We start from the raw sequence: 21,721 nt of genomic DNA, 5'->3' as shown, positions 1-21,721 counted from the left end.
CAGAATACAGTATGAAATTCCATTCATCATTACTGTCCATACTATGTGATAAAAATCTGTCGTTTTTCCTGCCTTCGAACACAGCAAACCTGCTGCGCTGCTGAGACATTCATTGCTGTTTTAGCCAGTTTGTCTTCTTCAATGCTTGTAAGTACAATGTTTGTGCCTGAATCGACAATGCCACGATTGCACAGCGGTGGAGAGCTTAGGAACATAAATATACAATTATGCATTTGCGTCACAACAGTCTTCCCTCTGCACTTTGTACTTTGTAAGCCAGAATCCAGTTAGCTGCCCTCATTCCATTCGGGCATGATGCTTACACTGTGTACAGTATGGTACTGGTGGGGTGACAGAGTGCGGGGAATGCCATGAGTGTACAAGTACTCGTTCCCCTGCAGGCTGCCACTTGGCGACTGGATCCCTGTTCCAGGGCTGCATTGACGGCCAAGAGTCTGGTGTGGCATCGAGCCCTGGTACATGGCATGAGCATCACCTATTTGCGGTGAGGCATGGCCCGCCACTCCGCTCAGCCTGGACACTAGCGGTCCAGAGGTGAAGTGGGCAGAGAAGTGCTGGTAGGGCAAGCGTTCCATCGGCTGCATGTTGGTCACAGAGCAACTGCTGTAAGGAGAGACGCCAGCCCAGGTGTTGCAGCTGATGTCTTCCAGGCTTGGCTCGGCACCTTGTGAAGCGCTTGCGTACATGCATGCCTGCCGCTGTCCTGACTCGGTCCGATAGGGGGCGCCGGCAAGACCCAGGCTCTGAGGGTAGCTGACAGGACGGTAGTAATGGTCATCTTCACTGGAGGAGCTCTCCATGAAAGCCTTCTTGTAAGAGTGGTCTCCTGTGTGACAGTCGTCTTCAACTAAGGGCAGAGGCAGCGGGCAAACAATGAATAAAAGCAGCATTACTTAGTTTGCAACATAAGGCATGTTAGATTTAAACACTCACCTTTTCTCTTGATGCAGTGATAGTCTTGACTGTGCTCATGGGGCAGTGGATAGGAGCTGGACTGGGGTAGCAGATCCTGGGAGGTACTGGTAACGCCATTCTCACAGGAGTATTGGGAGCTCATAGTACTTGGTGTAGGGATACCCTGAACGTCCCCACTGAACGGACTCTGACTTGTGCCCACTCTCTGACGCACCGTGCTTCGAGGAACCACCGGGTATTCTTTAGTGCTGAAAGAACAGACAAGGATTTCCTTAGCTTCTGCCATTAGCAATGCTTGATGTGCAGTCTTTCACTGCTGGGTCTCTGAACAGTCTGAATGGTAACTAACCACATCCGCTATCAATAGGCACCACTCAGTCACATTAGGCTCTGAGCCATTTGCCAAATCCATGGGTGAAAGACAAGGATCTGTTCTATTCTGGTTAAACTGTGAAACTCATAAAGGGTTCCCCCTTTTTTCCATGCTTCCTCTGCTGTTTCTTTGGCACTTCGGAGCTATGGACCTTGCTTTTGGCTATAGCTCCAAGTCCTAACTACGAACAGATCTGCTTTGTCTCAGATAAGGCAATGGTTGAGGACTGAAAGGGGAGCAGGACCTTTGACCAATGTGTGATAGTAGAGGACAAAGTTAGTGCTTCATTTACACGTTTGCTTATTTTCTAATGATGAATCCATGCAGTTGTGCTTTTGAGATACATTTGGTTTTCTTGCAATATTATGCAAGAAATATCAAACATCTTGATTTTAATGAGGTTTATGGGGTTTAAGAAAGAACTGCGTGTGGTTTTAATAATTAACTTATTATTCATTTATTGAATATCATGCTGCATGCGAGGTTAAAATCTGCATAACATTTTCTTGAACCTCAACAGAAAGCTACCCCTTATAGCTTCTTTATGGCACACGTGTAAGTACGTTCTTCCGTTGGCTAAGTGTAATGACAGACAATGTTAACTGAATCTTTTTTACTACTCTTTAAGTATTGCTCCGTTTAGAGCGGACAACGCCTTTGTTGGCCCGCTGTGAGCCATAAGACCAGATTTTCTGCTTTGAAAATGTGTTTTTCCACACTGTATGGACGCGTGTTATACAGCAGTCATCTGGAGCGAATAAGAGGAGAAGCCATGTGGTCTTCGCCTCTAAAGGACCAACTCCATCCTGGCCATTGACAATTGTTCAGTATCCATTTAAAAAAAAAAAAAGCCAAGACTTTGCATGAAACTGAGATGTTGCTGTGGTTTCAAGGCCAAGCCAGATCAGCCATGAAAGCCATCGGCCCAAAGACTGGCTCTCCTTCAAGAACTACACTTACATCACAACCTTCCCATTAGGAGAGACAACGTCTTTCTGAAAACAAACACTTCTGGTTTGTATCTGAGAGCTTGTTTGTTCTGGGTGTGTGTGTGCATTGATTAGCACAGCTCCGTTTGGTGATAATTAGGGAGCTTGTAAGATTGTTGGCTCTTCCTGTAAAGCCTGGCCTATCTCGTGGTGCCAATCAAGCCTCTTGTCAGGGATGCCCTTTCAGTTAGACCTGTGTATTTATGGCGCCTGTATCTAGCGGGAAAGTACTTACTCACACTTATGGTCTGTGGAAACAAGTAAGGCTACATTCAAGTCTTAACCTCCAGCTTAGACCAGTGACTAGCTGTAGATGAGGAGATCAGGGCATGAATTCTAGTGTTTTATGTAGTTAAACAGGTTAAAGCCAAGTAAAATCTGTGTTATCATGGTCCTTCTGTATATTTTGGCAGCAGCTGAACAGAAATTCATATTCAATAGTCACCCAGAAGCGTATTTTAGAACCAGAAGTGTAAGTAATGTGTATATTCAAAGAATTCACTCTTAAACCATAACATTCAACTGAGGTTAGCTTTCACCTTTGTTCAAATGTTAAATGCTGGAAACCATTTTGAAACAAATTGATGGGTAAATATTAAATATTAATCTTGCACATATATGAGTACACTTATAAAGCAAAGTGTTCAATCTGAAGTTGGGTCCTGCTTTTCAGAAGAGTACAAAATTACATAATTTTGCCTTTGCCTTTTTTTTTTACCTTTGCATTCTTGACATGCGATGCAGTTCCATATCATCACTGCCACGAAATCCTTTGGCAAAAGGGTTGTTCTCAATCTTCAGCTGCGTTATCTGCAGAAACAAGCAACAAATCAATGAGATTAAGAGGATTTTATTCAGGCACTGGAAATAAGCAGTTAGTTCAGAGGCCATGAGTATAGATGTGCTTTACATACTCAAAATAATAATAGTTCTTTTCCTCCTAACTGTACATGACAAACATACCTTAGTTGCTTTTTTCGAAAGGGTTATGGGTGAAGGTTTTGTAACTCTTCAGTTCATCGAGTCATAGCAGAAAAGAGAAACCTCTCCAAGACACTTTTGCTATTTCTTTAGCCAAAGAGCAATTAATAACTTTGTTTTGCTCTGAACTGGGGTGGATAAATTGCCCTGCTGTGGAGAGTATAATGCATGGCTGAAATCTGCCCGCACTGTGGTTTGTTTGATGCCCGTCATGACTAAAGGAACAGCCGGCACTTCTGTAGAAGACGAGTTCAGTTTGTAGCGTTTAGAGTTTGAGAATTTCGACGCTTTTCTACGTTGCCGAGGTGTATTTCAGTATGGACACGTGCGAATCAAGAACGGTGCATCCAGACGTGTTTGGCTATCATCCTCTGCATACACACAGGTTTTAAGTATATAATTAAGCGATTTCAGTATCCGCTCAAATTATTAGTAGCTACGAGGGTTGTTTCGATAGTGATCTGATCAACAGCGTGTATTTCGTTAGGTTCATTATCGTTGTTGTAACTTTATGCCGATTTCGAGTTCAGTTTTATATAGGCCAGTGTGTTATTACTGTATTGTTTAACTGTTTAATTTGATTTGGATCCAGCGCATTTAACAGTGTCCCAGTGAGATTTCTTTTAACCTGAAACTTTTAAGCGACAGCCAGCGGTCTTTTCCGCCAAGTATATAGTACAGCAAACACGGTTAAAAAAATCATTACTTAACTAACTCTCTTACTATACCTAACAAAATAAATCAGTATTTAAGTAGCTAAGAGAGAAAATAAACTCGCTGAAAAAAAATTATATAAATAAGTTCGCCAAATGACTCGAATTTCTTCTGAAACGCTGTATATCAATTTAATATGGATATAAGAGGAAGTGGATGAATATAATATGGCTGAAGAAAAACAATTAATTATTCCTCTAAGAAATTGTTATCATCATATATTGCATTGAAATTATTAGATAGATAGATAGATAGATAGATAGATAGATAGATAGATAGATAGATAGAACAAATATTTGATATCAGACCTATGCAGATAGTATTATAACATATATTCTTTAGCCCTTTAAGTTTAATTTAATTGTCTATTTATCCCAATTATATACTTGACATGGAACAGAAATGGGAACGTTACACAGCTTCACTAATGCTGCACAATCAGACCTGGTTTAGAAACACGTACTGGATGGAGGTTAATGGGACTAGCCGAGGCTCTGATGTGTGTGCGGAGGGCTGAGCAAGTCTGTGACGGGTGTGTGTGTGAGGGAGAGAGAGAGAGAGAGAGAGAGAGAGAGAGCTGGAACTGTGCTCTGCCTGGCGCTCACTTCAGACCTTGTAAAAGATCTCCATGTTGGGACGAGCTTTTAAACTCTCGTAAACGCGCTGAACACTTGGCACACGGATAGTGTCTTTCAAATATGGTCATTTTCTGTCGGCTACGCTTTTAATGCCAGCAAACAGATTGTGAATTTTTGACCACGGTGCGATGAAACGAATTTTAGAACGCAGTCAAGTAGCAGTAGCCGAGACTAGCATGATGAAAAACTTTAAATAAAAACTTCACAAACCAATGAATGCCCCGTATAGATGTAAAAGTAGCTACTAAAACCAGTTAGAGACAAATAAGGTCTGAAAGTTCCTCAAGTTCTCAATTCCCTAAAGAAGGTGCGGTTTTTCTGTTGTTCTTAGTTTGCTCTAAATTTTAACGGTAAAAACAACAAAAACAGAAGTCCTTGACCGAAAAAAAAACCGAAATAAAAGCGAAGAAAGAAGCAATTATGCATTACAAAAATTTTGGTGTTTTCTCACCATTAGAATTAAAGGTTCTATGCAATGAAACCAGTCATAAATTGAACAAATAAATATGGTGGATAATTAAAAAGTAGAAAAACTAGCTGACAAAACAAATTAATGAGTAAATAAACATGTAAATAAGCAGCTAACGAACAAACGAATCAGTAAATAACCAGTTAAACAAGATGTTTGATATGAAGAACAATGTATGTATAAATGAATGGACAGGTAGATAAATAAACAAACAAGGTAAAATACATAACTCTTATATTGGTAAACGGTTATAAGAGGAATTGGACTGCTGGAACCCATCAGTTAACTCGCTGAATAAAATCCCTGTTAGTGGTTTTCCTGACTGAGTTCTGATTGGCTACTGTCGCATTACAACCAGCTGCCTCCGACCGCTCATTGCTGCAGTCCACAAACCAGCACTAGCACCTGTACCAGCATCAGAACCAATACCGAAACAGCAGCAATACCCAAACCCACAACGACCTCAGTACCACAGCCAGCACAAACACCGGCCTGATATCAGGACATCAGCAGTTCCGAAACCTCGACACCAGCACATTACCAGCAAACACAATCCCCGCACCAACCTATGACCACGATCACCAACTGGGAAGAGCAGCGTTAGTGAAACAGACACAGTAACTTCTCCAAATGCGCGTCGCAAGTCGTCGGTACACTGACCGGAGGTCACTTACAAATGAAGACGAACACACACAACAGCGCTGCACACTTCACCCTCCGGACACTCTCAGTCATAGATCAGCAGAAATCATCAACCGTTTCTGCAGCCATGCCTCTACCACAAATATAACGATTCATCTTCACAAATGAAACCGTTTAGTCAGTTTCCTCTTCTTGAGCCGCCAGTGACGGAGTGGAACCGAGTCAGAGTCGTTTCAGTGAAATTCAGAGAGTTGGATTTCATTGATTAGAGCTTGTTTGACCAGTGCAACTTTTTGAGTAAAATTTCACATCTTCCACATTGGCTCGAGCGTACGACATCTGTGTTGATACTGGATCTACATTCACTAATTACAGTAACACACGGGTATTGTACCACTTTATTGATCATTTAAAAAACTTTATGTGACTTCAGCACATGTTTTTGGATGTTTTAATGCACATACTGTATTTAAAACCGTTCGTCTCAATTTTCAATTTTTGCGTCTCAAATGTTTTCTTGCTTTTAAAACTAAAGTAACTAAATCAAATTTACAGACTGATTGTAACTTAATTAAAATATAATTTCTAAGGTAATGTATGATTTCTAGAGTTTAAATAAGCCAATATTTCTAAGTTTACATTTCTTTTCTGGGAAATCAGCCGGTTAAAAAAAAAGTAACCGGTGAGAAACTTTGCTGTAAAGTATTTAGGTAACATTTGCTTTACTCGCGCTAGACACCAAAACATCCCGGATGAAATCACCATTTGAAATGCATTTTTTAAAGTATTAGAACTTCTAGAGCTAAATGCTAAATCATTCACCTCTACGTAAACTCATGCCAGAACGTGTTCTAGTCCAACAAACGTTCTATAATTTTTGACAACTACAGAACACGTTTAAAGTCGTGTTAAAACTAACATTTTGCACCTGTTCTCAGTTACAAAAAAATAATCTTTATCTGTTATGGTTCTACAAAGGAACATTACTTTTACTCTCGAATTACAGGTACGTATAACTTGGCTTGAATACTCCTCAGCGAAGCATATTAGAGAGAGAGAGAGAGAGAGTCTGAAAATATATAAAACTCAAATTACGTTTAGGCCACAAATCAAATATTATCAGCTCATGCTAATGAAGCCACACAGCCAAAGAATGAATGAGACCTTTACTCCCTTAATTAAGAGCAGCCTTAAGAACCTGAGTAAATTAGTCTCACTGGCTCTGCCTACGGCACCAGTCTGGACTGAGTTTCCCAAAAGCCTCGCATTAAGATCATCTTACCTGTGAGTGTGTTTACATTAAAGCTCGATCCACAGTTTTATTCACCTTCTCAATTCTAAGAAGGCTTTGGGAAACTCAGCTTTGGAATACTATACACCACATCAATTTACTGATTCAGTTAAAGAAACGTGACAGTGCAAATAATTTAACAGCGTAAACGTAACAATGAGAGTTTTCTTTGTTATGTATCACAAATTTGTTTATATCATTCTTCTCTACTATGGTATGCAGGGCTAGTCTTTATGGCTTTTGAGTGTTGGCCTAGTTGGAGCTGCAATTTCATCAGTGGTTTGAGCACTTGGAGTGCTGCAAATGATTATGCAATGGCCAGACTGACCAGCGGTGCACCAAGTCACATATTAAACGGTCAAATCTATTTATTTGTGTCACTCTGAGGTCATCAAACGCGTCCAGGTTTTTGCGCATGCGCATGATCATGTACACCCATGCACAAAGTTTAAGCACCCCGTTTAGATATATTTTATTTTCTGAGCTTTTGACTTTGTGTTTATCTGTAAATAATAATGCACAGTTTTTAGGTATTGCTGAAATTAACATATTTAAAATGTTAAATAAGCTAAACGTTTACACAGAACACATTATATTTTATTATATCATATTGTTTACCTCAGGGGTGTACAAACGTTTGCGCATGTTTGTATCTCTGAGAGAACGTTTACCATTGTATTCTAATTAATAACGCGATCAAAGTCATATAACAACAAATTAAGTAAATATTAAAGCAAGCCGGCAACCAAAAAATAAATCCACCTATACTACTAATATTTATCTAATAATATCAAAATCCATTCTCGATAAAGCGCGCACAGCAGGCGCTGATCTTACCTTGTGATTCTGGTAAGAAGTGACCGCTATAAAGGCCGTCTCTGGGAACACGTGCGTGCAGAAGGCCGTGTTTTTAGAGCCGAAGCCGTTATTTTCGTCCGCTTTCACGATGTGGATCCTCGGCTGGTATTTATGCATCGAGTTCAAAATAATCTACAGAAAGAAAACAAGGACCACAAACACGTTAATCCGAATTCCTTTACAGACACATTTCTGTTACTTTCAGTGTGAACAAAAACGAAATTTGAATTTGTATTAAGAGACAGCGTGTTTAATTTTGTTCGCCCCACCGTTTAGCCTTGATCTTAATACTACGGAATCCCAGTACAGTTCAATAGATTCATTGCAAGGCGTTGATATAACTTCTTAGATTCTTTTCTCATTCAGGAACAAAATAAATACAGTCTGTAATTATAAAAACATACTTTTATAAAACACCCAACCAACACCTGAATAAAGCAGATCTGAAGCTGATGTAGGGTTCTCAGCTGGTGGAGGGAGCATTGCATTTAACACTCACTCTCCCACTTAAGACGTTCTTAATACTTTTGGGAAACTGGACCTTTATTTGAAGTAAAAAATATTTACTTGCGTAAAACGTTTTGCGAACAAAAATGTACCTGAGATGTTCTTTAGTGAAGGCAATGGTTGAGTCACGAGGTCTAGAATCATTTGCATGATAAAATTGTCCTTCTCATCAAATGAGAAACATATAGGTCTTTGAAAATTATTCAAAAAGCAGTCTGTTGGAACAAGCTGGTTGAATTCCAAGAAACTTTTTTAGATGCTAGAATCATTTTCCAAAATACGCCATATAGAACCATACAAGTGATGAACACATCGTTCACAGGCAGCAAATGTTTAGGATACAAGCTCTATTAACAAATTGGAAAAAAATATTTTCCAACTTTCCACGTTTTAGTTCTTTTAGGAAATGGAAAGTAATTATAAAAATAACAACACAAACAAAATATGTATTTTAATATGTGTTCATTTTGAAAAGTATTTTTACGCGGGGTGCCATAACTGAGTTTTTATCACAGAAGATGTTTTATACCTGTTGAAGCAGCTTAACAGAGTACTACTGAATGCTATTATATTTATGAATGGACTGTGTGAACTAGGGCTTAGTGAAAGTGGGAAACAATTGATGTTGCAATGTGTATTTTTTTCTTTAAACACAAACAGTGACACATGAAACATTTTCACCAGCTCTATTTCAGAAAGGATGACTCATTCTCAAGTACACGTTTGGTTATTGCGCATGCGCAGGGCGCTGAGTACTCTCAAACGATATATTGTGCAGCCATATTGCGAATCCCTAGGAGTCGAATGAACAAATGAATGAATGAGTAGATAGATGGGTAACTGACGGCTGATACATGACTTAGTGATCGTGAATCGTTGCTGGAGGGTGTAAGAGAGCAGTGTAAACAGATGCTGCGAGTGTGTGGATGTTTTTTCTATTCCCTGCTGTGATGTTCAGACACTTTCTCCGCCTGGGTTTTGCTGCTGACCTGCAGTGACCGCGCTGTCCGCTCAGCTGAACCTGAGCCCAGCGCCTAGAACTCCAAAAGCCCTGTTATCCGCTGCTCTAAGCCTAATTGTACTGACACGCATGGGAGTCGCCTGCATGGCCGGGTAGGATACAATGGTCTTTAATGTACACTTTAATATAGAGATATACAGTGTCCCATCAAAAAAAGTTCGCAAATTCGCAAAATAATTTTGCTAATCATTTTTATTAAAATATTTGCTAATTTATTCTACTTTTAATTTGACATGCTCAGGCCTATACATTTTCTAAGCCCTATGTTGTGAAATTGTGTTTTAAACGCAGCCCTGAACGTTTTTGTTGTTGTTACAGTCTAACAGAAGCAGGTTTGGCATTCCGTAAATATATTCATAATTAAATTCGCATTTTTGTATGTTCTTTTCTTGATATTCAATATTAAAAACTGTCGTAATGTTAACACACTTTTTAGCCGTTTTGTTTATCAGCGTGAAAACAACAGCCTTCAAACGATCAGGCAAAATAAAAGTCAGGGCAAAGGATACAAGTTCAGACAGGGCCCTCAAGCTAGTGTCAGATAAACGTTCCTTTACATAGGCAGACATTTATTCATTATTTATTCATGTACTGAGAGTATAAAGGACCCTCATAAGCACAATAGCTTTATATATATATATAAAAAAAGACTGGAGTTGAAATTGACAGCAACTTAAGTGTACATTTAATATAAAAATATAGCAAAATTGCCTTTTATAAAGAAAAATGTTCTCTTGAGTTTCCATTACCACAGTGATGTTATGTCTGAGAGCATTTTATCTAAAAATAATAACAGTTAAAATAATAATAATAAAAGAATACTACACTGACTTGAATCAAACAGTACATTTCAGTACACTTTAAAATGACCATAATATTTTACAGCTCATATTGACCAAAACAAATAAAAATATGTTTAAGTTAGTGCCTGCCCTTATTCTGTAATCTAGCATTTTAATAACATTTAATTTAATAAACAATAATTGGTGATTCCGCTGAGTACATTAGTGTCATAATTAGTTTAATTTCTTACTGTTGTTATCTCTCACTGCTGTAGTGTTGCTCTTTTAGCTCAAATAAGTACCAACTGAAGTGTATGAATATCTAACAAAGACTTTTAGTAAATCGGTGTATTATATATGATTTATTGGAAGCTTGTATATATCTCTGGGACATGTCTTTAATACAGGTCCTTTCTAACTGTTGAATATCCCTCTTTTGATTGGCTGAATATTACTCTTGAGATATACAAACTCTCCTGGCTGGCATTCAATAATGCACACTTAATACACTGTCCTGCTTGGTCAGAGCCTGCCATTGTGCTCTTGGCTGACCCCTCTGAATCTGCTTCTTTGAAAGCAGCAACTGTTTCTTAGCTTTCCACTGTCTGCTGTGAACTTTAAATACAGCAATCACAACTAAACCGCCTCTCTTTCCACTATTAAGCCTTATAGAAAAAGCAATGCTAGACTGTTCTTAACTCCTAATACACTACAGTAGAAACCAACAGTGCAACAAAATGAACCGCACAAACAAGTGTCTTATGCACAACGTACAGAACTCTGTCACAGAAGTGCACCAGTATTTGGAAATCTGTGTTGATATCATGCAGAGGACAGTTTTTTTTTTTCCTGGCATGCTTGTGGTGGGACCACCCACTAGGAGTGCAGTTTGTCTGAGTTTGGTGCCCCCCTGTTGCTCCATATCTCCATTTACCCCAAGCTCTGTATGATAGTTTTTAATGATAGCGAGGGATCACCGAGGGTCCCGAACGCTTGCCCCTCTCTCTTTCATGTCCCTGACATCACAAGGTCTGTGAAACCCTACAGATTAACAGTCTTTGTATACCATTGTCCATCACTCATCTCGCACTGTCATTAAAACATAAACAGTTTGAAGCACAGTTATCCAAACTCTGCCATTTTGACTCAAATATTTCTAAATGGCTGAGAGAGAGAAAGAGAGAGAGAGAGAGAGAAAAGAGAGAAAATGTCTAAGCCTACTAAGTGGATGATACATGGACTAAAATGATCAAAGCTTTGGCTAAGTTAGACGAGGAAAACAAGAACTCCAAAAAACCCAGAACGAACCGAATCCCTGTGATCTTTCCTGATCTTTCTAATAAACGGTCCCTCACCAATACAACACATAGTGATGTGTTCAGCTAATGGCTGCAGTTTCCCTTTCCGAAATCTTCGTCTCATGATGTGAGCCTAATTAGGACGGCTCTCAAAAACACTGAGCCTTTTTATGTATTTCCTAACTGGGTCCAGCCTACAGCGTTGCATGCTCAACTCCCATCTCAGAAGTTAGTAATTATAAATAGGTCTGAAATTATTTCAACCACCTGGAACAACAAGGCGATGGATCGTTATTTTGGTGGAGAAGCCAATCCTTCATTTATGAATCCCAGGGTGCTCTTTCAGCACAAAAAAAAAGAGGAGGGAGGGAGTGGACATGCCAAGAACCACTGCAACCAATCAAAACTGCGTTCTGGCCAGAAATTTACAACACTGCTCACATTCCGACTGGGCTCCAGTTTCACTCTACCAGCTGGGGTTTGGCAGGACCACAAGCATGATCAACTTTAAAACGCAAGCCAACGGAAACTTGTGATCAGCACTAAATAGTGACATGGGACGGTATGCTGCATCTCTCTTGGAACAGTATTAAACAGTCAAACAACACAGGATTCGAGCAGACCCAAACATTCAAGCAGCTTGTGTATAGAGGGTGTTCAAGGCCTGGTTCAAGATTAAAATAGGTTTCAAGTGAAGAGTCGCCTTTGACAGGATAATGTGTCATCCTTAATCTGCCAGTGGTCACTATTATTTGAAGTTAAAATAAAGTCTGTGCGGAAAGCTTTGAACTGACCATAATCAATAAACAGCGAGTGCTGTGCTCCATTTTACTGGAATATGGAGTTACAAGGAGCATGTAGCAAGACACTGATGCATTATTTTCATTTGAAATCTATTCTATAATTTTTTTTTTTCACATGGAATATCACATATTGGAAACAATTGGCCTGTTATTATTATAATCAGTGAATGGGGAAATAATGCCCACTTTCAGAGGAAGGCATTATCTTATTCATATTGTATTAATACCCCCATATTTAAAAAAAAGAGTGCATTATTTATGTATTATATAAGTATTAATAAATATATTTATACTTTAGGAAAACCCACTCCATTTTCTTTATATAGAACCTAAACTAAAAAAAAAAAAGTATTTTCCCATTCACAAAAACCAATCAATGCAATTTCTTAAGTGTATACATAGGCTACAGCGCGTTAGCTCCGCCCATTCACGCTGAGGCTATAAAGAGTGTTTCAGCACTGACTTCTTTTTGCATGAGGTGCAATACAGGGCATCCAATCAAAACAGCTCAATTCCACTTATAAATATTAAACAGCAACCGCCTGATTAACAGTAAGACTAAAGGTAAACATGAATTCATTTTAAACGTCTAGTAATTGCAGCTGAAATGAATCATGTCCATGGCACTTCAGCTCCCGCTTCTACTTCCAAACCGAACGCTCCCACCAATTTAGACGGACTCCATTTTTTAATCCAGTTTTTATAGTACATTAAACGCACGCAGTCCACATCAGAGGCGTGTTTAACTAGCATAGCTGGCTTTCTGGTTGTCACAATTAACATTACTGCATTTAAGACGGGGTTTTTATTAATGCACGTGCTCTGGCATTTGTCAGCAGCGCCTCTGGATGGGCGTTCTCGTGCTCCCCATCCATATAGTTTGTATAAATATAATATCTACAAGCTCCCGAATCCAGAATAAAACCGTGTCGTATTAATCGTTTATATTAGAATTCAGTGTTAAAACAGGTGGTTAAATAGTAGAGCGGGTATTACATTTAACACTCTCTCTCCAAGTTGTGTTCATCGTAACAGTTTTTGTCAAAAAAGTTTTTGAGGATCTGGGCCCTGAAACTGTCACCTGCGAGACACCAATTGGACGCTTGGGACGGTTGTATGCAGTAATTAATCTAAATTGGCGATGGTGGTGTAATTTGGACGGTGAGATACAAAAATGAATCCAAAGTAAGACTGAACTTTGGAGGGCTGTTAAGTGAGAGCATGTCTAGCGACAAGAAGGAGTGGACACCCAGATATTGATAGATACGAACAAATTTGTTGAGGCTTATCTGTGATTGGCTGATTTTGTTTTGATAAAAAACAAATAATGTCCTTTATTGGTTTGGAATGCAATAAATGATTAGTGTGTACTTACGTGTCCGAAAGGGTCGAGGTGGTTGTTAGTGAGTTTTAGTTTCTGGAAGGACACGAGCTGGCGCATCCAGTGCGCTCCTGTGGCGGGAGAGTCCGGGTGCACATACAACCTTCCGGGCATCGCTGGCTCTGCCTTCCCCGTCACTGACCTGCACCAGGGTGTCGAAACAAACCAAAAAATTAGTAAATTCAGTTCATCATCCGGGTTCCTAACTGTACTCTCCCGGACCCCTGCTAGATATACAAATACATTCAGCTCAGCGGTATCTCGTGAGGAGATACGACGATAACAGTGTGTCCAGGGATTGAATAAGGAAAGGACCTCGTTTTACGTGCACTTGCGACTGGCGGTCCTGTTTGACGGCAGTGTAAACGTGTAAAGCGGCCTTTAATTTCAGTGTAATTGTAATCCATATGTGTACAAACAGGATCTCGTGTAATCTACACTGCGCGCGGTGAATGGCTCATTAGCTCGCGCTGTGGCACACTGACACGAATCCTTCCCCAGCAAGTCTCGGCTGGTTTGGGAAAGAGAAAAGAAAGCCGAATAAATCAGTAGCTGATCAAGAAGCTCGTTAGTTCCGAGCGGATAATTATCAGCGATATTGACATGTTGGCTTCATGGCAGAACTAGTGTCCATTTAAAAGCACTGACCCAGAAGAGAGGGCACTCTGAAGCACAGATCTAACTACAAAAAAAGGCCTTGCATTTCCCCGAGAGAGAGAGAGAGGGTGAGAGAGGGAGAGAGAGAGAGAGAGGGAGAGAGAGAGAGGTGCAGGCGAAGTGTTTAAAGGCTTTTCCCTAATCCCTCGACTTGTTTCGTCCGAGAAAAATTAAAGACATTCCGCTTATTTAGAAAGGATAAGGCTTTGGCAGGACACCATGTTACACTCACCACACACACACACACACACACACACACACACACACACACAGTGGTGTGTCAGACTGACATAAGACAATCAGTGAAACAAACCACTCAATACACCGTTTCTACATAATTAATCGAGCTATCATCATAATTTTTCCTCAAACAATTATTTGTGCTGTGGTGGAACATCCCAGTGTCGTATTTGTGAGAAAAACGTATTAAACATGTGAGTATGGGGCAGTGGGTTCTGTTTCTGTTTAATAGCTCTCAATTTTTAAAAGTTGGCAAGAACGCGAGATTCTGAAAATGTAAAACATATGTAAAAATGTTACGTCAATTAAACCTAAATATACCTCAACTGAAATAGACTTTTAAATGCATTTTCCTGTATAAAGTAGTTTTATGTTTACTGCTTTTAACAGTGTTTCTGAATTTTATCCTGATTATTACATTTGTACACACAAGCAGTGTCACTTTAGCATAATGAAAAATCGACATGGATATCAATAAAATGTGTACACGTCTTCCCAAATGTTTAAAGAATTTGTTCTAAACAAACAAACAAACAAACAATAAAAAACTGTACCAATAACTTATCATACGTAAGTGATTATATATATATATATATATGTATGTATGTATGTATGTATGTGTGTGTGTATTGTGTATATAATATATGTGTAAACTCGTTAGCATTAATCAATAAAAATGTATATTGTTATAGTTTCAAAGAAAGTTTTTAAAAACTGAGTTTCAAAAGCTTATGATTTTCAGACAAATGGTTTCTCAAATGGCTTGAGTTCACTTATTACTGTTTGTTACTGTTTTAGAAAAAAAGATGACTGCACTGGTACGGTTCTGTCCCTCGAGGCACAAACATGTGCCTCAAAGATACAACATGCTCCTTAAAATTTGTTTTAAAAATACATTTTCTTTGCTTCTAAAAATGTGACAAATAATCCAAAATATTTGTAGGTTTTTTTAAGTTTAAACAAACAAACAAACAAAAACCTACACAATTTAACTATTAAACAGTAAAAACGGTTCAGATACGTTTCCTTTAAGGCACCAATATTGTGTAAGTGCTTGAACCCAAGAAATCACAGTTGAAAAGCGTTATTTTTACCGCTAGTTTAACATGAACTGTATTATGAATTAATACTGAAAGTTGTATACCGGTTTGATTTATTATTCATGTTGATTAGGGTCCAAGTAAAAATACTTATTTTACTTTTTGCATGTAAATTAAATGTTTTGTCGCAATGCCTCTCAAATATATGAACTGAAAGTTTACTATTGTTTTGTTGGAAGCCTAAGGATGCATTTCATTTATAATTTGGAAAATATGTCTTGGTTATAGTGTTGGTTTGCTTTTGCTTTTATATTTTGTAATATAAAATAAGACCGAGATCAACGGAGCAACAGAGCTTGTCCTACAAAACGTTCAGAAGAAACCACCCATTTCCCATGAGCTAAGTATATCTCCAGGCAACCCTGGACAATCTAAACTTTGTCCCTTCTTCTCTCAAAGTGGCTCCCAATTCCTAAAATATTCTGCTAGCTTAAAAATGAAAATAAATTTGTAAACCCTGTACTTTTGCTATTGGGTGGAGAAAATTCATCTCAACGTACATAAATAACTTTGAAAGGTATAACAAAGGTAGATATTGTTACGAACCATTTATTATCGGCGAATTTATAGCGGTGGTCGTCCGCTGGCACGACATCCATCAGCAGAATGTATTTCGTTTTGGGGTTCAGTCCTGTGACCTTCACTTTGAAGCTTGGGAACATTCGCCTGTGGACGAAAAATGGAAACATTGTAACGCTGGAAATACGACATTACCCACAGTGATGAAAAACAACTCTTGAGAGCGGGATTTCCTCCGTCGTAATCTGGCTTCCAGACTTTTATTTTGTGTTGTTTTCTTTCTGATTCTCAAAAGCATCGGAGTTAAATCGGCACTGGCTGCTTGTTTTACTTTTTTTCCCTTTAATTAGCCCCAGAGATATTGTAGTATCTGAACCTCTGTTTTGACATGCTACCACTTCAGCTAATCGGCCTCAGTTGCCTTCAGAAAACGCACAAACACATCAACAGCTGCTAGCTGCTTGTTTATTAATTTAGTGAAGTAACATAATCCTATACCACAAAGTCACGGGAGTGTCGATATGTAACGCCCATCACTTCAGGCTACATATTTGCAGGCATGTCATTTTATTTTTAATTCTGGAAAAGTGAATTGAAGTAAGTATTTTTAGTTTAATTTAGAAAAATCACTATTTAAATTAATTTAAATAAATAAACTATAATGTCCCAAACAACATATATTTACAGTCACAAGCAAATATTTTAGCGCCTCTGGGAAATTGACGTGTTGTAATATTCTAAGTGAAAATTCGTTAAATTGTTATCTACATACAACACACTTCTACACATGTTAATACATAAATTGATACATTTGTTAGATATACATATAAATATGACAAAATACAGCATGTTTTAACCTTAGCAAATACATATAAATTGCGCATAAATTTGACATAATGACGTTTTTTTTTCTTAGTGAATAACGTGTCCCTTATTATTTATTTTCTGTATGACCACCAGTGATGTCCAAACTTTTGCAGAAGTCCAGAACTTTGATTTGACACACATAGCTTTAACAGTCTGACTCATGATGCATGTTTATTCGTGCTAACTTGAGGACCAGGCGCATGTTTACTTTCACAAAAGCCTATACACAACTTTTGGGTCTATTCATTACGGTGTTGGGGGGTGTGTGTGTGGAGGGGCGCGCGTGTGTGGGGAGTGGGTGGGGCGGGAGGGGGGTGTTGGAGCCAGACTCAGAATATTATAACACCAGACGCTGAAGTGGGCAGGGAAGATGAATGTGCTTTGGGCAAAAGGCAGGGGAAATGAGCTAAAATACAAAAGACGCCTTGTGCAACGTTAGAGGTAAATAAATAAATATACAAATAAATAAATAAATGGCAGCTCTCCGTGCAAGCCCGCTGCAACGTGGCCTTAATAAATAATGAATGCCGGAGGCCCACGAGACAATTTGTTAACAAGCACATGTCCCACCGACATCTTGAGGCCTTCGAGCCGAGGCTGGCACGAGCGCAATTGGCACAATCCACTCCTGAACTTTTTATTTGCAGAAAAATTATTTTACATTTTACTGGGCCACTGTGTCACTGATAATAGCGCACCAGAGATCAGTTGAGTTAATAGTATTCATTGATATGAGCACGTGTAATTAAATATATATATTAAAATGTACAGTCTTCTGATTTTGCAGATGAAGCTAATAGTGCTCTATACCTGAGACTAAAGGACGATTAAAGGTAAACACACCACAGACATGTATTTCTATGTTTCCGTATACTATTACTTATAGAAATATATATATAAACTGTATGCATAGCTGCATTCATGCTGCAAGCGTGTTTTGGAGCTAATTTTAGAGCTAATGGTTTACGGAAACAAAGTTGCACTTCTAAAGCGTTTACATGCCAATGTAATCTCATAATCTCTTCAGTCAAAAAAACCTATCGTGTTGGCCCACGAGGAGAGAAATGAAAAGTGGGGTTAAATAAACATAACGGAATACATCCAGTAATAAGCTAATAAGGTTCGTTTGGCCACTCTGCCTCTGTATCCTGGTTTGATTCTGGAAAGATTACCTCATGGTGCTCTTGCTAAAACACTGTCTGGAGGTTAAACAACGTTCTTATCCCAGACCGAATGTTTAGTGCTACAGAAAGAGCGGATCCTTCTGTCTTTCAGGGAGGCACGTGCAGTTATGAAAGGGGAAAAATATATATAAACTTGTGCTAATTTTGGGGAACTAGATTAAAGGTACTGAGAACACAAGCTTAAACATGAGCGACCTACCTCCCTGCTTTGGTGATGATCATTTCGGTCCCTACTTCATGGAATTTCATCCACAGCTCTCGTTCATGTAAGTAAACTTTGATTCCTTCCATTCCCTATAAAGGGAACACATTACAAAATGGAGCATGAACCATTACAACATGCTGCAGAGGAGAATAAAGGCAAACTGTGACATTTAACTACTCTGAAATAAATACAATTGTGTGTGTATATATAAGCACATATTTCGTGATTCTGATTGAAAACAAATAAAGAAACTGAATGCTGTTAGTTTGATTCGGTAAGATATTTAACAACATGAGAGAAACTAGCTTTAAGAAATTAATAGTAAAATAACGTGATTCTCTTTTAACGCATGCACTACTTTAAAATCACAATAGAAATTACATGAGAGGCAATTTACATGTTTAATCATGTATCTAATCTGAAATATCCAACACAACACACATTAGTTAAAGTAACTGTAATTTTAAAGTAAAGAAGATCAATTAGTGAAAACAGTTTGAGCGCAAAACTTTGACACGTGTCTTTCAGGCTCAATGCCATATTTGGCTAAACTTTTCCAGGCTGCTTGGTGAGGTTTTAGATAATAACGTGATAAGAGTCCTAGTTCTTATTGATTTACTGGTTTCACCTGTCGTTTGGGTAAGTGAGCAAAATCTGAGAATGTAAATTCAGTTCATTCGTACGCACATCATAAGCGTCTATAGGCGCTCGAGCACATGAAACTAGCGGCTCTAACCTGTTGAATGTAAGTTGTTTGGGACGATGGGGATTTGCTGGAGCTCCCATTCTGTTTCTCAGATTTACTGTCATGTAAATCCTTTGATTCCGTGTCGTTCGGAGAGTTCTGAAGCCCAAAGCCTTCCTCGTTGTCCGCCATGGCAGAAGGCCTGTTAAAGTGCTTCTCACGCGAGGCCTGGAACACAGAAAGATTTGATCAAATCAAGTCATAATTATGGGAATAAATCTCTCTGTACGCACATAACACGCACAACAGCAACAACGGTATTCAACCTACGGGTATCAGCAGCTAAGGACTAAAGTTTGAGCGCCCCTGGTTAATGACAAGTTTTGTTGACTTTCTAAGTGAAAATAAATCAACACATCTATTATGAGACGATGAGATTTTGTTCTGCAAATATTATAACGCTATTTCTGTTTAACATATATGAAATAAAGAAAATAAAACCATACTATATAAAATGTAAAAGTTCTGCACGGGGCATGTTTTATATTGTTTTCTCCTCAAAATTAAATACAGCACATAAGCAATATTTTATTCCATTAAAATGTGGAAGTGTGTATGATGCCATGTAGTTATTTTCTCTTACACAGTCAGCAGACACTATTATCCCATTTATTGTTCCACTTATTTCCACACAACTGTTGTAGCATTCTTAAATGACTGAATAAATAACCGTTTTCAAATGTGCAACATTGTTATGATAATAACTATATTTATATTTATATTTATATCACAACTCGCTCGCATTATTGAGTACAACATTAATTAATAATTAAATTACGTTCTGCCAAACTTTCTTTGGACTGTAGGCAAACTCTGCGTCACCGAGCCCTTGATTAATTGGGCTCTCGTTGGAAGAAATAACCGATTTTGGAAACGCTTGAAACGTCTTTTGCTTTTCGAATCGACCGTCACGTAAACACGCCGTGAAGACAACAGCCACATCTGTAGCCCTGAAGAAGAGGTTACTCCTCCTGAGGCCCTGCGAGGACAGACTTGCCGATAACAATAGCTCGAAAACGGTGAAACATGCCAAGTTATTGTTCAGCAATGAGGATATCGTTACCTGGCAGATACGAGGCGTGAAATGTCGTCAACCTGTAAGCGCTGCTTAGTAGATATGTCTTCGCCCAGAATACCCGGCTGGATTGCAAGGCTTGCCGTTTTAGCGCCACATATATTCCAATGGAAAGCTACCCTGCGAAGTCCATGGTCAAGCAGTGGGGGAGTTCTTCGATCAAATCATGAGTCGCCGGACTAAGCTTTGGCTGACCGACAGACGTTCACGATGAGCCGCTCGTGTGCAGCACGGGAGCACCGTGTTTCGGTGGAGCTGACCTAGTGCTCGCGCGTAACATTGTAGTATTCCTGTAGGAGAGCGAGCTCCTCTGTCACCGCCTCTCTCTCCCTCCCGTCCCCCTCCCTCACTCTCTCACTCTCTATCTTTCTCTCTCTCTCTCTCTCTCTCTCTCTCTCTCTCTCTCTCTCTCTCTCTCTCGTGGAAAACGGAAGACGAAAAGCGGAGGGAGCCAGAGCAGCTAGCCACTGTGGACAACGTTGTACGGCGTCATAGCGTTCATTGGTTTACTCTCAGCGGTGTCCTCGGTATCTCCACCCCTTCTCCCTCTCGCCCCCACCGGCCATAGAATTCTACTGAGAAGAGAGGTACTAAGGGAGAAGATTTTCCAAAATTAACTTCCATTGATAATCGTGCACAGTTCTGAGAGGCATCACTGGTCAGACCACAGGTTTATTCATTTTCAAAAAGAAAAGAAGTTGACAAATTATTTACAGGGAGCACGATATTTTCTGTTGATCTTCACATTTTAATGATGCATTTATCACACTCTCTCAATGTTTTGAACTCCTAAATGATATGCAATAAAATATTGCAAGGGAGAGTTTGCATTTTATTATTTCCCCCTCTAACTTATATTCGCTCGGCAAAGCATCCAAGTATGTCATTTGATCAGAGTTGCTCAGAGCTTTGTATGCGTCTGCGTTTGTAGAAAGTTGTTTACTAAACATGCTGAAAAAGAAGGACCTTTAGGGTTAATACTTAATGTACTTAATTGGTGTTAACTAGAGGCGAATGTAGACTAAAGCCATTCTCAGATAACGACTGAAGTATTACAATCGCTAATATAGTTACAGCAAACAAAGCACTAAACATTAGTTACAGTACAAACCAAACAGACAGCATTCAGATGTTAAAGTTAATTTGAGCGCTACTGCATTGTAATAACGTTAGAACCAGTTAATTGATGAACGGGCCAGGGGCGAATCCGCTCACGCCATCCATGAAATCTCAAGCCGCAAAAATGCAGACGTGGAGTTATGACACCATATACACCAGGCGCTGCGCGACGTTTGTGTGCATTGTGTGTTTAAATCTCTGGTCATGTAGCTAATCGGAATATGTCAGGAGGTAAACAGGCGTGAAGCGTGTTTCTGAGGAGGGGCGCGTGGTATTTTTGTAGTCGGTATTTTGACAAGACCGCTATTAGCCATATGAACGTCACTC

General features: G+C 39.1%; 1 protein-coding gene across 1 annotated transcript; it reads right to left on the bottom strand.

The window, feature by feature from the left end:
• Positions 1 to 254: 254 nt before the first annotated feature.
• Positions 255 to 20,335, bottom strand: tbx5a (T-box transcription factor 5a). The gene is made up of 9 exons (XM_066660663.1): positions 20,264 to 20,335; positions 19,192 to 19,368; positions 18,450 to 18,544; positions 16,227 to 16,346; positions 13,678 to 13,825; positions 7,871 to 8,023; positions 3,017 to 3,108; positions 955 to 1,184; positions 255 to 868 (listed from the first exon to the last, which is right to left on the bottom strand). Exons 2-9 carry the CDS (start codon positions 19,330 to 19,332, stop codon positions 288 to 290), a joined length of 1,560 nt encoding a protein of 519 aa, XP_066516760.1. The 5' UTR covers positions 19,333 to 19,368; positions 20,264 to 20,335; the 3' UTR covers positions 255 to 287.
• Positions 20,336 to 21,721: the final 1,386 nt, after the last annotated feature.

Source organism: Hoplias malabaricus, chromosome 2, assembly GCF_029633855.1.
Source record: "Hoplias malabaricus isolate fHopMal1 chromosome 2, fHopMal1.hap1, whole genome shotgun sequence".
Taxonomy (NCBI): Eukaryota; Metazoa; Chordata; class Actinopteri; order Characiformes; family Erythrinidae; genus Hoplias; species Hoplias malabaricus.
Note: the sequence above shows the minus strand (reverse complement) of the source record. Positions and strands in the feature narration are given on the sequence as shown.